At 37.9% G+C, this 14411-nt stretch overlaps 2 protein-coding genes across 2 annotated transcripts; one reads left to right on the forward strand and one right to left on the reverse strand.

The window, feature by feature from the left end:
• Window positions 1-3658: 3658 nt before the first annotated feature.
• Window positions 3659-7207, reverse strand: LOC131799381 (nucleolar transcription factor 1). Its single transcript, XM_059117107.2, has one exon. The coding sequence runs from the start codon at window positions 7199-7201 to the stop codon at window positions 6428-6430; it is 774 nt and encodes a 257-aa protein (XP_058973090.1). The 5' UTR covers window positions 7202-7207; the 3' UTR covers window positions 3659-6427.
• A 62-nt stretch (window positions 7208-7269) lies between these two features.
• On the forward strand, window positions 7270-14410 carry LOC131799365 (proteasomal ubiquitin receptor ADRM1-A-like). Its single transcript, XM_059117087.2, has 8 exons — window positions 7270-7492; window positions 8689-8938; window positions 9613-9757; window positions 10425-10609; window positions 11687-11722; window positions 12207-12367; window positions 13766-13868; window positions 14072-14410. The coding sequence occupies exons 1-8, from the start codon at window positions 7298-7300 to the stop codon at window positions 14233-14235; spliced, it is 1239 nt and encodes a 412-aa protein (XP_058973070.1). The 5' UTR covers window positions 7270-7297; the 3' UTR covers window positions 14236-14410.
• The last annotated feature ends 1 nt before the right edge of the window (window position 14411 follows it).

Genomic DNA, 14411 nt, shown 5'->3' on the forward strand with positions numbered 1-14411 from the left:
AATATTGTAGCCAACAAGCTAGCTTATTCTGTCCATTATTTCTCAGACATGGTGTTCTCTGCTATTTTTTATTTTTTGTGGCAACGTAAAAACTCTTCGTGCAGGTTAAAATCCTTAAAAATTTGAATTGCATATATCAGTTTATGTTGGAGAAAGACTTATTTCCTCTTTCGGAGGATATGCATAAGAAAGTGCAACCAATCAATACCTTTAAGTTCAAAGACGATCGTAGGAGTGTGACAACTGAGGAAATTTGGGTGAATTGAATGGCACGAAAGCAAAATGAGGCCCCATTAAGCAGTGACCCAAGGGGAGTGACTTGGTGACAGCTTTATACAAGGCGACCGCTCAATACATGTTCCAGCGAATAGGAATAAATAAAAAACGCCATCATTTTATGCCATAATTGACCACTAAATGTAAATGAAACATGGACCCCCCCTTCCTTAAAGAATACAACTGACATTGATTTCGGGAGAGATACATGGATTAAATTTTACTTGAAAGATTATTCTTTGTTTCATTTGTGTGTACCCGCTTCAAGCGACTGTTCAGTGCACTACACGTGACTACTAAATAGAAGTGAAAATTATATTACTGTCAAGTTAAGGGTAACAAATTCGAGACTTTGACAACCGACCGCTCAACACGGGGTGACCGCTTCATACGGTTCCGCTTAATACAGGTTCGACTGAATTCGGGTAAAAAAATATAGGGATACAGGATACTTTTGGAAAAATTTTCGCGATACAGAATATCCTAAATAGAGATTCCGACGTATCGAGCTGGAATTTCAGGGATATAAATCACAGGAATTAACTGGATACGGGACATTTAGGCCAAAATTTAACAGGATGCGGGATACCCAGATATCCCCCTCGGCTTCTAAAATAAAATCAGCGTGACAGCTGACTAATTGTTTGGGTTTTCCCAACAAATTGGACTTAATTTCCGAAAATGTTCAAAGGACAGCTTTCTAAGGAAAACCGTTAGAAAAGAAATCATTCTTTCTCCTTAACAACGATCATTTTCTTACACAAACAGTTAATCTCACACAGCAAAAACAACAACTAAATAAATCACCTGGAAAACGAAATGAATTCAATTAAATACGGAGTTTCTAGCGAGCGTACGCCGTTTAAACGAATTTCAGCGCCTATATGGGAAACGCAGGAAGTTTGATGTCGTATCGCAGGCGAAGCAAAATGGCAACCGAAATGAGAGCGGATAATGCTCGTCTCCAGACTAGAATTCAACAACTGTGCGATGAAGCTTCCAAATTGAGAGCAGAAATGAAGGAAATAGCCCTCTCGAGTGATCACGGAAGAGTAGCTGATACGCAAACGGAGAGTGTTACGCAAGAAGAGATGTGTCCTTTGCCAGCTATCGATACGAAGTAAGTCGTACGTTCAATCTCGATTTCTCTTTTATCTGATATATAGAATTTTAGGGAATTTACTTACCTGCAAGAGAGATTTTGAATTGACAGGCTGGAGACTTTAATATGACACACTTTTTTAACTTTATTCATAAATTTGATATTGTTTGAAAACATTGATTTGGTGAACATTCATAGAGTCGAATGATCTGTTGACTCGTAAGAATTGTTACGTTAAGCGTTGTAATGTTCAGCTGAGTGCTTTAAAATGGGTGTGACTTTGGTGGCGATTTTGCCCCTATTTGGGATACATTTGCTTTCAATACTACCAAGTTCGCATGGATTTCAGGAAAAGTACATCGAATTTGGCTTAAACATAACTTTGGCCTCCAAACAAACCATTCGGGCCAGACTTGAAGCGACCATAAGGCGTTCTCACCAGTGACCTCGTTCGTTCCGCTATCTATATGCTTCGTCTTCAAGGAATACTTTTCGGCGACTTCTTCAAATGTTTCTATTGCTTGGTGGCAATATTGAAAGCAATCCAGGTCCTCAGTATAAGCATCCTTGTGGTGTATGTACCAAATCCGTTATAAGTTACCAAAATGGGATCCAATGTGATATGTGTGAAGTCTGGTTCCATGTAAAGTGTGATGCTACTGATTTGCAAATGTATGAGGTTCTCGGCAATTCATCTCTCACATGGATGTGTTCAAAATGCGGGTTCCCTAACTTCGCTGACTCATTTTTCAATGATTCGATCGATTCTCTCTCCTCATCTAACTCACTTTGACCACCACAGGACACACCAACTGATTCAGGAACACCGCCGCAAAACGTTCATTCGACGTATCACGAAAACAACAACAAATATATATAAAAATTAGTCGAAAGCCACAAAACTAAACACCACAACAGAGAGAAGCTTGTTTTGGGACCGGAAAGTTTAATAAATGTATATATCCGACGTAAATAACACACCAGACTATTACATAAGAGATATTTGACGAATACACTGAACCAACGGTCCAGTAGTCAGGAATAAACGGCAAACCCAAATGAGATGAAGAGACAATCAGAACTGTCAATGGTGTAGGTGGGAGGGTTCTATTTAAATATGAGCGTGCGCTCAGTGCTAATTTCGACTATATTAATGACTACAAAAAGTTTTTGTTTGAACTAATGCGGTTGTTTTGACCGAACACACGATGATAGTATCAGGGTTTCAGTGAATGCAAGGAAATATTAGGTGGATCCAACGAGAAATGTGTAGTTTTTATGTATATATAGCTTCAGAGTTGAGTAAAATTTTATTAGTGGTGGTTAGTTTGCATCGTGATTAGTAATTTTGAAATATGGCCGTAGTCCTGCACCTTTTTTCCCATGAAGGGTGGGGAAGGTTGCGAGCTTAAGGAAATTTTACATTTTCAGGTTTTCAAAGTCAATTTCTCCGCCCTTGGGTATCCAATATATGTCTAACTTTCACATCCGGAGACCAAAGATATTGTATGTAAATTTCAACAAACAAATTTCGTCAGGTGACTTCCAAGATGGCGGATGACTCTAATTTCCAGTTCCACCCGATCTTTCAAGATTGCGGCCTGGTCAAATTCGCGACTCAGAAGCATTGTGTAAATGTCAAAATCTCCTCTCAAGTGGAAGTCCTCTCAGTCAATTCTCCCTGAGTAGACCCACCCCCAATCCTAGGGGAAAACCACTGATAGGTGCATTTTAACCTAAACGGAAGTACTACACCCCGTCCCTGCTGAAAGAGACTCAATGCAAAATGTAAAAAAGAAAAACGTAAACAAAAAAACAAAAACAAAAAAACAGAAAGATATAAGCGAAAATATAAAAAAAAAACACATACAAGCCCGTCTCATGACTACAAATTAATAGCTGTCTAACTCAATTCCCGAATCGTAACTGATCCGAGGCATTTTTCTTTCCCTTGACAGAAATATAAAATGGGTCTACAACCTACCACGGCATTCTGATCAGTAAAACTGCCGAGAAATGAAGAATCTTGGCCAGGTGGGAAATACATGAGGATTTCCAGCATTACTAGCGAAATGAAATCACTAGTGGACATGCGCTTTTATTCAAGAGATCGTGCAGGATTCACGTATTCTGAAATGCTTTTAACTTTAGGATTGCCTTTTAGTTTTTAGCTTGCTACTGTCTCATTCTCTAACCCTTTAAGTCCCAGAAGTGATTAACATGTAACTTCTCCCCACAATACCCATACATTATCCAGTAAACAGGCAATGAGAATACATCAACTTATCAGGTAGAAGTTGCTATCTTGATCAAACAGTAAATTCTTATAACTTGTTCAGAAGGGAATGTGTAGCAGCCGGAAGGGAGAGGTACGGGGCAGATCTTGGAAGTTAGAGTGTTAATGAAGACTTTCACTTTTACTTACTTCATTACAAACGGCAAACTTTACTTTTAATGAGGGAAACAATAATTTTTTTTCTCTCTTTCCTTTTTTTTTTAACCAGTAAGAAATAGTGTATCGTCATTTGTAAGCAATGTAACATATATTTCTTTCCTGCTTTGTAAATATGTCTTTACTAAATGTGACCCTTGGTTTTTACTTATTGACTGAGTGGGAAGGCTGGAGAAAATATTTGGCTATCCATCTTGATGTAAAGGCTGAAAGCCGAATATTTTTCTGTCCTGCCCAACTTAGATCAGTCACTAAGTCACTGTCATCAATCTTTCTTTTTCTTCCTTTCTAATGACACAGGATTGGCTACTTTTAGATCCAACCATGGTCTCCAAAGATTAGAGTGATCCATAAATAGCTTACGAGAGATTATCTGAGGCTCACATAGGGAAGGGCAAGTCTCTTAGACTAATCCTCTGTTGTAAGACTTGCCAAACAGCATTCAACAAGCTAGAAGTTGATAAAGTGAAGAAATTCTTAAACTAAAAAAAAAAGTCTAGAGTGGTATTTTGACCACACATCTTTATTGTTGTACAACTTAATAAGTAAATAACTATGATTGCAAGTTTATAACTAGTTTAAATGTCAAGTTCCGGTACTGGTATAAAACCTGTGCTAACAGTTTGAACATTGAAATCATTAATAAAAAATATTTAGTTGGTAAGGACATCATTGTGATGATCAAGCCAGATACAACCTACCAGTAGTAAGAGCAAAAATATGATAAAAAGATTCAATGCTCCAATTTTCTAAATTAATCAATCCAACTAAATATTTGGTACCACTGCATAAATATACATTACATTGCTGAATATAATTATGTAAATTGTATATAAAACCATCAACATGAAGATCAGTTAGAACCTTAAAAAGAAAACTGTACCTAAATATCTTCTACATTCATTACCCAATAATGAGTTTCAATTGGTTGCAAAGCATTGCGAGTCTACAAGGTTCTTGGTCAATGAAGATAAGCAAAAGAGGTGCATAGAAATGGTGAAGCCATTTCCTCAACAACTGTACCTGCTTGCTCATCATTTTTCATGCAAACGCATTTTTGTTTAATTGCCTTCATTGATTGGGAACCTAGCAAAGGCCATAAAGTCTACGATTGCTAATAAAACAACCAATAATTTAACCCTATAGAAACTTCCTGTATGTGCATTTCTGAGCTACAAGCAATGAATAAAATCATATTGAGGCATAAAATTATATTTTATGCATTGTAAGAAGTAAACGAAACCAATTTTTTTTTTTTGGGGGGGGGGGGAATGGGGTGAGGAGGTAACCATTTTCCCCAAGACTACATCATTTTTGAATTAACAAATCTCCCACCAAACATTGGTTGTTGCCAGTGCTCCAGGCACAGCAATTTTGGCCACTAGAAATAAAATTTCAGTCGCCAATGTAAGAGAGAAAAAGAAACTAAACAAAACCCTCCATACCTTTCACCCCAGGACAGACAGAGCTGTCATACTTCATGCAGATTTACACCTCACTTATACTAATCCCTAAACAATAGGGAATGAAACATTTCATCTTCGCGTACGACAACCAAACACAGATCACCAATCTAGTGCCTCTCCCTGAAAACTTATTAGCCGAAATTTTTTGCTAGACCAAGTAAGTCACAGCTTAGAGCACTGGATGGTTTCACAAAAATATTTACATTATCAGAAGACCAGAATTAAGGGTACAATTCTCACCTGGAATTTTTCATCAAACTGGTGATATATATATATATATATATACATATATATATATATGTATTACTAGCAACAGTTCCACTAAAAATTGGTACTATAAATACTAAAACATCTACTTAACCCTTTAACTCCCAAGATCTGATTGGTAATTCTTCCTCCAGCTTGAACACATTTCTTTGTAATTAGTTATGAGAATTTGGTATTAGATCATCATAAGAGCTTCTATCTGATAAGTTTGAGCACTCTGGTTACCCTTTTTACTTGATGATGTAAGGATATATAGGGAGAAGTTAAATGTTAATCAATTCTGGGAGTTAATGGTTAAAGAAATTGAATGATCAGAAAGCTCAAAAGAGTACCCCTGAAGAGTCATTAGAGAATCTGAAGGAAAAAAAAAAACCACAAATTCATATGCTATGTTTACGCAATGGTAACAAACTCCACCCCTAAAGCTATTGTTTCTTAAAAAGGTTTTGCTTTCCTCCTTACAAATGTATGACTGCCACAACACAACATTCTAAACTGTTTGTTTAAAACAAACAAAACAAAATCACCAAGGCAATGGTTTATCATAATCAATAACATTCATAAATCTTCTTAGTTAAGTGAAGTTCACGGTAAGTTTCCTTTCATGACTAACTTTACAGGACCTCAAAGTAAAATATTGATCACCCATGTTCTTGAAATGGAATTTTGTAATCAGCTTTTCAGGAATTTGTTAGAAGGAGAGCAAACCTAAAAGCATTTCTGTCAAGATTTCCACACTGCCCCATACTTCATTATGCATGCAGTTCTTGGGTAAGGACATAAAGGCAAAAAACAGTAGATTTCCCTTCAAACTACAGCTTTGTTTTGGAATGGTACAGGGCTGAAATCTTTCCACATTTCCTTTCAAACTTTGACTCGCTTTCTCATTTTTCTTAGATACTTATCCATCTCTTGTTTAGATTTTTTCTCCCACTCTTCCTTCTCTTCATCTTCTAGCCTCTCCCATCTCTTTCTGAGCTTTTTCTTTAACTTTTTATCCGATATGTCGGGATGCTCTTCTTTGATTTCTTTCTTCATCTTAGAAGACCAAAATTCAAATGCGGTCTTGGGAGCCTTTTCTTCTGGAAAGTTTTCAATGAAATACTGCATCAATGCGCTCTCGTATTTCTTTTTATTCTCCAAGTAATCGTCGTGATACTTTTTTTTCTTCTCTGCGCTGAGCTTCCTCCACTTCTTACCAATTTTGGCCAGCAATTGCTTATTGTTCAGATCTGAATATTTCTCGGCCATCTGCGGTCGTCTTTCCTTGCTGAATAGGAGATAGGCTGATAAGGGTGCTTTTGGGAGCGCATCATCTATTTTTCTTTTCCTAGATCCTGCATTGGCGTGTTTATCTACCGCCCTTTGCTTCGCATCCTCGAGAATCTCTTTAGCATTTCTCATTTTTCTGACCCGTAACGTCAAGATTCTCCAGCGTTTGTGAACCTCGTCTGTGGTGAAATTATCGAATGCAATATCACTCCATTTAATATCTTTAACGTAAATTTCTTTCCTTTCTTCACCATCTGCCAAGTATTCATCGACTTTTTCAAACAATTTGAGCTCCTTTTCATGCGTCCAGGTTGACGATTCTTCTTGAGATTCATCGCGCACGCTTTCACCATTCACGGCCGCCATTTTGGACGCCACGAGCGTGGCTGCTAATGTTAGGTTCTAGTCTCCCTCTCTGGGCAGTCATCTATCTGTCGAGTCACTCTGAGTTAAATCTTCAAGATGGCGAGCGGTCTCTTCGGCCATGCGGGCCGATCTTCGTCGAAAAATCTCGTCGAATTCCGCGCTGGAAAAATGACTATGAAAGGCACTACTGTCACGCCGGATAAAAGAAAGGGAATGGTGTACATTTACCAGAGTGAAGACTCACTTATGCACTTCTGTTGGAAGGATCGAGGCACGGGAAATGTTGAGGACGTAAGCAGAAATTCTTGCAATAAATTCTTTTGTCTCATCACGTACTCTAGTTGATTTGGAAATTCTATGCCTAATACTTCAAGATGTCATTAAGTTAAGCGTCACTAACATTTTGGTTTACGATAACTCACTGGAACACTGGAATTTATATCAGATTCGAAAAAATTATATATCGTGAACGCTAATTATTAGACTTGTTAAATTTTTTGGAACTGCATCTTGCCTCGATCTTCTTTAAGACAATCGTCAATCGATCAGCTTTTTTTTTTATCGTTATTTGACTTGCTTTGATGTCGTCAAGGAATTTATTACAGAATAACAAAATGAAACAAACTTGGAAGGCGAAACGAATCTCTATAAATATCATAGCATACAAGCTTAGTAGGGGCTACTAAAAATAAATACATTGTAGTGTTGACATATTCAGCATCTTTCAGTTAACTTGGGACACTGTTAACGCCGGTAAAATTTCGGCACAGCCCCATACTATTATAAAACAAATCTGTTTTCCCAATGGCAATGTATCGTTTTTGTCATTGTTTTCTCTATCCAAGAACTGAATGCATAGTGTGGGATGGGACTGTGCAGAAATTTTACCTTAATGCCTCTTCAAAGCGTAGAAAGGGGAAATCGAGTGTGCCCCTGTAAAACTCCAAACTTGTGAGAGGCAATTCAGTTTAAATTGGGTCTTAAATAAAAATTTAGACAGACAGATTTTAATCGCATCTTAAAACATCTGGGATATGCTGCCCCAAATATCAGAGTTCATGCAAGTCATGGAATTTCACAACATTTTCTAGGCCTACTCAGTTATTTTTTTTTGAGCCAGTCACTGACCAAAATTGTCAAGAATTCACTGACTGTTAGAAAATTTCATAATTAATTTTATTTTTCCAAAACAACCCTTTTATAAACACATCTAAGTGAGTTTCATTTTAATAATCTTTCAGATCTAACTGACTTAACACAATCCAGACTATGCATTAACAACAGAATCTCTTGATTGTTAAAAAAAATTCTCGTCAACACCCAGGAAATGTATAGAGAACAGTATGGAGAATATGCATACTTATGACAGGGTGTAAAGGGTTAAATTGAAAGTAAAATAATTTTGTAGGCTGAAGAGAATATGAACACTAAATAAGAACAGACACTGCACATACAATTCAAATAAAATATGATTTCTTTACTTTCAGGATCTCATCATCTTCCCTGATGACATTGAGTACAAGCGTGTAAAACAGTGCACTACAGGAAGAGTGTTTATCCTGAAATTCAAATCATCCACTCGCAAGTTCTTTTTCTGGATGCAAGAACCCAAGACGGACAAAGATGAGGAGTATAGCACCAAAGTGAACAATTTGCTGAATAACCCTCCCACCCCAGGGTCAGGTGGTGGTGGCAGTGGTCTCCCCCCTGCTTTGGCTGGGCTAAGTGAACAGTTGGGTAAGAGTGCTCGGTACTTATAGAATGCATGACTTGCAAGATGCAAAGACCTTTGTATGAAAATCAGTGACAACTCTCAACAATATAAGCTACAGTAAACACTGGCAGATAACCAGCAACATTTTTCACATAATTTTTGTAACAAAGCAGGGTACAGCTTATCTGTAAGAACATCTGGAAAACTTGCTGCAAATTTGCATGAATTAGAACTCTTTATTGAAAATTTATAAATCTGTTAAACCTTTCACTCTTAAGATCTCATTAGTAATTCTCCTTCCTGTCTGCCATCAAACACTTATGATGTCAGTTTGGAGAATTTGGTATTGGATGAACTTGTAGTCCCCTACATGTAACTGAGTTTTCTTCTTTATTCTCCTCACTTGCCCACTTGCTACTGTATCAATATTGCAAAGAGAAATTGTGTCTTGATCACTCATGGGAGTTGAAGTGTTAACTAGGAGCTGCTGCTACATTGAAACCAATTTGGCCTGAAATCAAATGAGAGGCATGCTGGCCCTTCTTGATCGGATTGCACCAGAATATACTCAAAGAAACCTGTAAATGTCTTAGCCAGGAACAAGGGCCAGAACATATTGTACAATAGACCCAGCTCTCTTGACATGGAACCAAAGTTTCATACTTTTTTGATGGATAACCATTGTGTCATTTAACAGGTGATGGTCAGTTGCAAGGCTTGTTGGGAAATCTGGATCAGCAGCAGTTGCTTCAGTTACTGAGTGGTTACGGAGGATTGGGTGGGCATGGTGGGTTGTCCAGTGCTGGCAGCTCTATAAGTGCACCTACTGCTGCTTCTCCTACGTGAGTAGACTACTATTTTATGGAACAAAATATAGCTGAACCCTTCCACAAGATCACACCTTTAATCCTTTCACTCCACGGATCTGATTGTCAGTGCTTCAGACTGTTTTTTTACTACATTCTCTTATAAATTTTATGTCTGAGAATTGTTTTTAACCCTTTACCTTCCAGAAGTGATTAACATGTAACTTCTCCCCATAATATCCATACATTATTCAGCCAACAGGCAATAAGAATACTCAAACTTATCAGATAGAAGTTCTTACCTTGATCAAACATCAAACTCTTGTAAATCATTTATAAGGAAATATGTAGCAGTTAGAGGGTAGAATTACAATCAGATCTTGGGATTTAAAGGGGTAAATTAAGCAATATCCTTAGGAAGTACATGATTATATTTGTCACTCATCATCTTTTTGTTGGAAGATGAATTGTTGTCGTAAGGTGAAAATCGCTTTGATCACTTCTTGGAGTGAAAGGTTTAACCCTTAAAAAATTGCACAAATTCTCCCAGTGTGGAGATTAAGCATTCGAATGTTAGGGTGCAGAGGGTTAATACCACCATCTTGCTCCCCAAAAATATTAATCTCCCTTGTCTTTATTTGATAAATTCTTGGTGACTTTTAATTTTAATTAAGACAGATGCATGTTTACATTTCTTACACAGGCCCACGAGGGTTCAGTCCTCACCAGGACCCAGGAGCACTTCCTCAGCTTCATCATCAGGGACCACCACACCACGCCCTGCAACAGCTACTCCTTCAGTGCCTCCAGCTCCCCAATCCCGTCCAACACAGCCTCGGCATGCTGTGCAGCTGACTGACTTACAGAATATTCTGTCCAATATTCAAGGTGAAACTAGTTGAAAGCAATATAATGTGTGAGCAAACCTTTCAGAGCATTCACTCTAACATGTAAGCAACCTCTGTACAAGCTCTCCATTCTGTTTTCTATACATGGTTCCTCACAAGAAGACATTTTCTGCACGTAACAATCAACAGCTTCTTTAGTTGGTGATTATTTTGTTTATTGTCATGACCTTAATTTTTGATTCAGGTGTGAAACTTTTGGGAGAATTGAAATGCTTATCACTGTTAGGAGTTAAAGGGTTCAATAGATAATTATAATGGTAGTTTTTCAAACTTTTTATTTGTGACTGAGTCAGAATTTTGCCTGTTGGCCTTTGAAGAGGAATTTAGATATCTGTGAGTTGGTGCGATAAACAACTTGGAAATGAAAAACATGAAATTTTTTTTAGACTGCAATATATTTAACCCTTTACACCCTAACATCAGTATTCATATTCTTCATACCATTCTCTGTACATTTACTAAGGTGCTGAAAAGGAGAATTTGTCTATCAGTCAAGAGTTTCTTTTAGTTGGTGATCATTTCCTTTATTCTCATGACATTAATGTGTGATTCAGTGGGGATATTGTAAGGAGAAATTAGATGCCAGTCACTCTTAGGGGTTAAAGGTTCAAGAGGCTATTCATCACCCCTGTTATTGACTGGTTTAATCCTTTTGTGATAATGTGATACAAGGGTACACATTACTTGTGAGTTAAAATACAATCAAGGGAGAACAAATAGAGATTTTTCCTTCCTAATTTCACTCAGGTAATTTAGTGTTAACAACTGGGTTGAAAACGTAAATTAGCCACCGTAAAGGGTAAAAAAGCTGATGTTTTGAGCGTTAGCCCTTTGTCAGAGCGTTAGCCCTTTGCTCTGACGAAGGGCTAACGCTCGAAACGTCAGCTTTTTCACCCTTTACGATGGCTAATTTACGTTTTCAACCCAGTTGTTAACACTAAATTACCTGCTATACTCTCCCACCAACACAGCACCACAGTTTCTTTAGAAACTTACCCCTTTATTAATTTCACTCAGTTTGGTTCTTCAGTTTGATTTTTTAATTATTTTTGAACAGTGCCTGCAGAAAATGCGGAACAAGCAAGCCGAGAGAGTAAGTTGAATGTTCCTGATTATTACTTCCTAATTTACATGGCCTCAGCTCTTATGATATAAAATTGAAATTCATTGCTATTTTTTGATAGTTTTCCTTTTGAAAATAAACTGAAACTATGAGAGGGATTCTGGAACAATTCAAGCCTGCAGCAAAAAGGAAAATAATGTTTTTTTAATTTTACAAGCTGGGCAGTTTCAGAAGGACCATGCACTGAGAATGGTGAAGGTATTCACCCTTTACACCATTACATCTGTATGCAAGTTCTCCTTACTGTTCTGTATACACTTCTCATGGTACTTAAATGCAGAATTTGTTTAACAATCAAGAGCTTCTTGGGTTTGTTATTATTTCCTTAATTCTCATGACCTTAATGTGTGATGCAGGGGTGATACAGTTGGGAGAAATTAGATATGGATCAGTCTCAGGGGTTAAAGGGTTAATCTCTAGTCCATAACAGTAGTTTCTCCTGAAATCTTTCCAGATGTGGATCTGTCCAGTGTTTTTACTCCTGACTCCATCATGCCTTTGTTGTCGGACCCAGAGTTCCGTGAGCAGCTTGCTCCTTTTCTTCCTGCTGGTGAAGAGTTGCCTCAGAGTCCAACTGAGTTGTCAAACACCTTACGCTCACCTCAGTTTCAGCAGGTACTGTATGACAATGGGATGGTGTGCGGTCAACCCCTGACACCTGAACATCAGTGTTCATATTATCCACACTGTTTTTTATACATTAGGTGCTGACAAGAACAACATGTCTAACAATCTAGAGCCTCTTAACCCTTTAACTTCCAGATCAAATTTGTCATTCTCCTTACTGTCAACCATACAATTCTTAGAATGTTAGTTCCAAGAATTTAATATTGGATCAACTAATTATCCCAAATTTGATATTTTTCTTTATTCTCATCACTTAGCTGGTTGATGTTGTATTGATATTGTAAGAAGAAATTCCGTCTCACTCTCTCATGGGAGTTAAAGGGTTAAATTGGGGATCATTTCCTTTATTCTCATGTTTATTAAATTTTATTTAAGGCAAATACAGTGAGGAGAACTTAGAAGCCAGTCACTCTGAGGGGTAAAAAGATTGATCACTCTCGTCAGTTCACTGGCCCCCTTAATTCTGCAGCTTATCCCAATTTCATAGGCATGAAGTGAACTGAACTGTCAATGAGAACCAGAAGCTGGCCAAAGCCAGTGGATAAACTGCCATCTTGAGCTGGCTATTTGCACCTCATAGTACCAAAAGTTCTGATGGAAAATTGTACATTATTTTTATAAATACAGTACAATCAAAGAAATTTGAACATCAGTTATTTCCTAGTTTGATAGAAATTGAATGCAAATTTACCAGTGACAGAATTTGTGGCAAAGTTTGTGCAAACTGAACTTTCAACTCTCCCCCTCCCCCCCCCCCCATTCACTTTTGCACATTTTGTCACTCCTGGGTGGAGAGAGACAGTGTGAAACTACAACTACATGTACAACTGATCTTTCCCAGGTCATCCTGGTAGCCTGAATGTACACCATGCTGTGTTCACATAAACTTAATGCACCCAGAAAATAGGATCAAAGTGTTTTTCTTACAATTACATCACAAGAGCAACCATTCTTTTGATAAATGACATTCAATGGAGCTGTTACTTGCCTCTTCAGAATGTATTGTAAACCTTAGAAACTCCAATTTAACTCAGTTGATAAAAGTAAATGGATCAATATCAGTATCTGGGCAACTGCACACCTACACCTACCCCTCCCCTAACTCAACATTAACCCTAACTTGTTATCAATTGACTGTTGTTGAGTTAGGGGAGGGGTAGGTGGGCATTTGCCCAGATACTGATAGTGATCCAAGTAAATTATCTAGTAATACCCCTTCCTTGCACTAATGCAGCACCACAGTTTTGTTAAAAACTTGCCCCCCCCCCCCCCCTTGTTAATGCAACAGTTTTGAAGTTGATGGAAAATTGCCTGTGTGAGCAATCCAAGTCTCAAATGTAGTTTGAAAAGTGTTATCAATTGTTATGCTGCTCATGTTATGTTCAGGCCTTGGGGATGTTCAGTTCCGCTCTGCAGTCAGGTCAGCTGGGTCCTTTGATGGGTCAGTTTGGGTTTAATGATGAAGTCATGGGAGCTGCAAGGAGAGGAGGTAAGGCAGTCTTGATTATATGGTGAGATTATTTCCAATTATTGGACAGTGCTTAAAAAACTTTTCTGGAGGCTTTTCCAGCATGGCTTCAAGATGTGAAAAGGCTATGCATGCTTAGCAAATCTGGTGTAATGTGATGGGTAGGCCACGTCTGAAATGCGTTTTAGTTACCAAACTACCTTGTCTTTCCTTCTTTATTTTAGACATGGTTGGATTTGTGCGTGCTGTCCAGGATTCATCTCGTCCCAGTACTGCTGATAGTACCAGTACCTCTGATGCAACATCACGGCCAACTACAGCTAATGATGGTGACCAGGAGACCGAGGACAAAGATAAGGACGAGGATGAGGCTATGAGTTTGGACTGATTGAATTGAGTTACTGATTATGTGAAGTGCCCTTCAAATTTCTGTGTGGAATTGTCAAAAATAAATTGTCAACTAGTTAGGTTATTTTTTCCTCACCATATTTTGTGTTTTGGTTTCAAAGGAATGTAGGCATGATGGTTGTGTGTTTATTAAAATTTACCCTATATGTGCAAAAC

The sequence above is a fragment of the Pocillopora verrucosa genome, chromosome 5 (assembly GCF_036669915.1).
Source record: "Pocillopora verrucosa isolate sample1 chromosome 5, ASM3666991v2, whole genome shotgun sequence".
NCBI classification, from domain to species: domain Eukaryota; kingdom Metazoa; phylum Cnidaria; class Anthozoa; order Scleractinia; family Pocilloporidae; genus Pocillopora; species Pocillopora verrucosa.

Bases quoted from the DNA above. Each gene is read 5' to 3' on its own strand.
- LOC131799381 (XM_059117107.2), bottom strand. From the start codon at position 7,201: ATGGCGGCCGTGAATGGTGAAAGCGTGCGCGATGAATCTCAAGAAGAA.
- LOC131799365 (XM_059117087.2), top strand. From the start codon at position 7,298: ATGGCGAGCGGTCTCTTCGGCCATGCGGGCCGATCTTCGTCGAAAAAT. The intron at 10,610-11,686 runs GTGAAACTAGTT...ATTTTTGAACAG, and splicing joins TATTCTGTCCAATATTCAAG to TGCCTGCAGAAAATGCGGAA. The intron at 13,869-14,071 runs GTAAGGCAGTCT...TCTTTATTTTAG, and splicing joins GGGAGCTGCAAGGAGAGGAG to ACATGGTTGGATTTGTGCGT.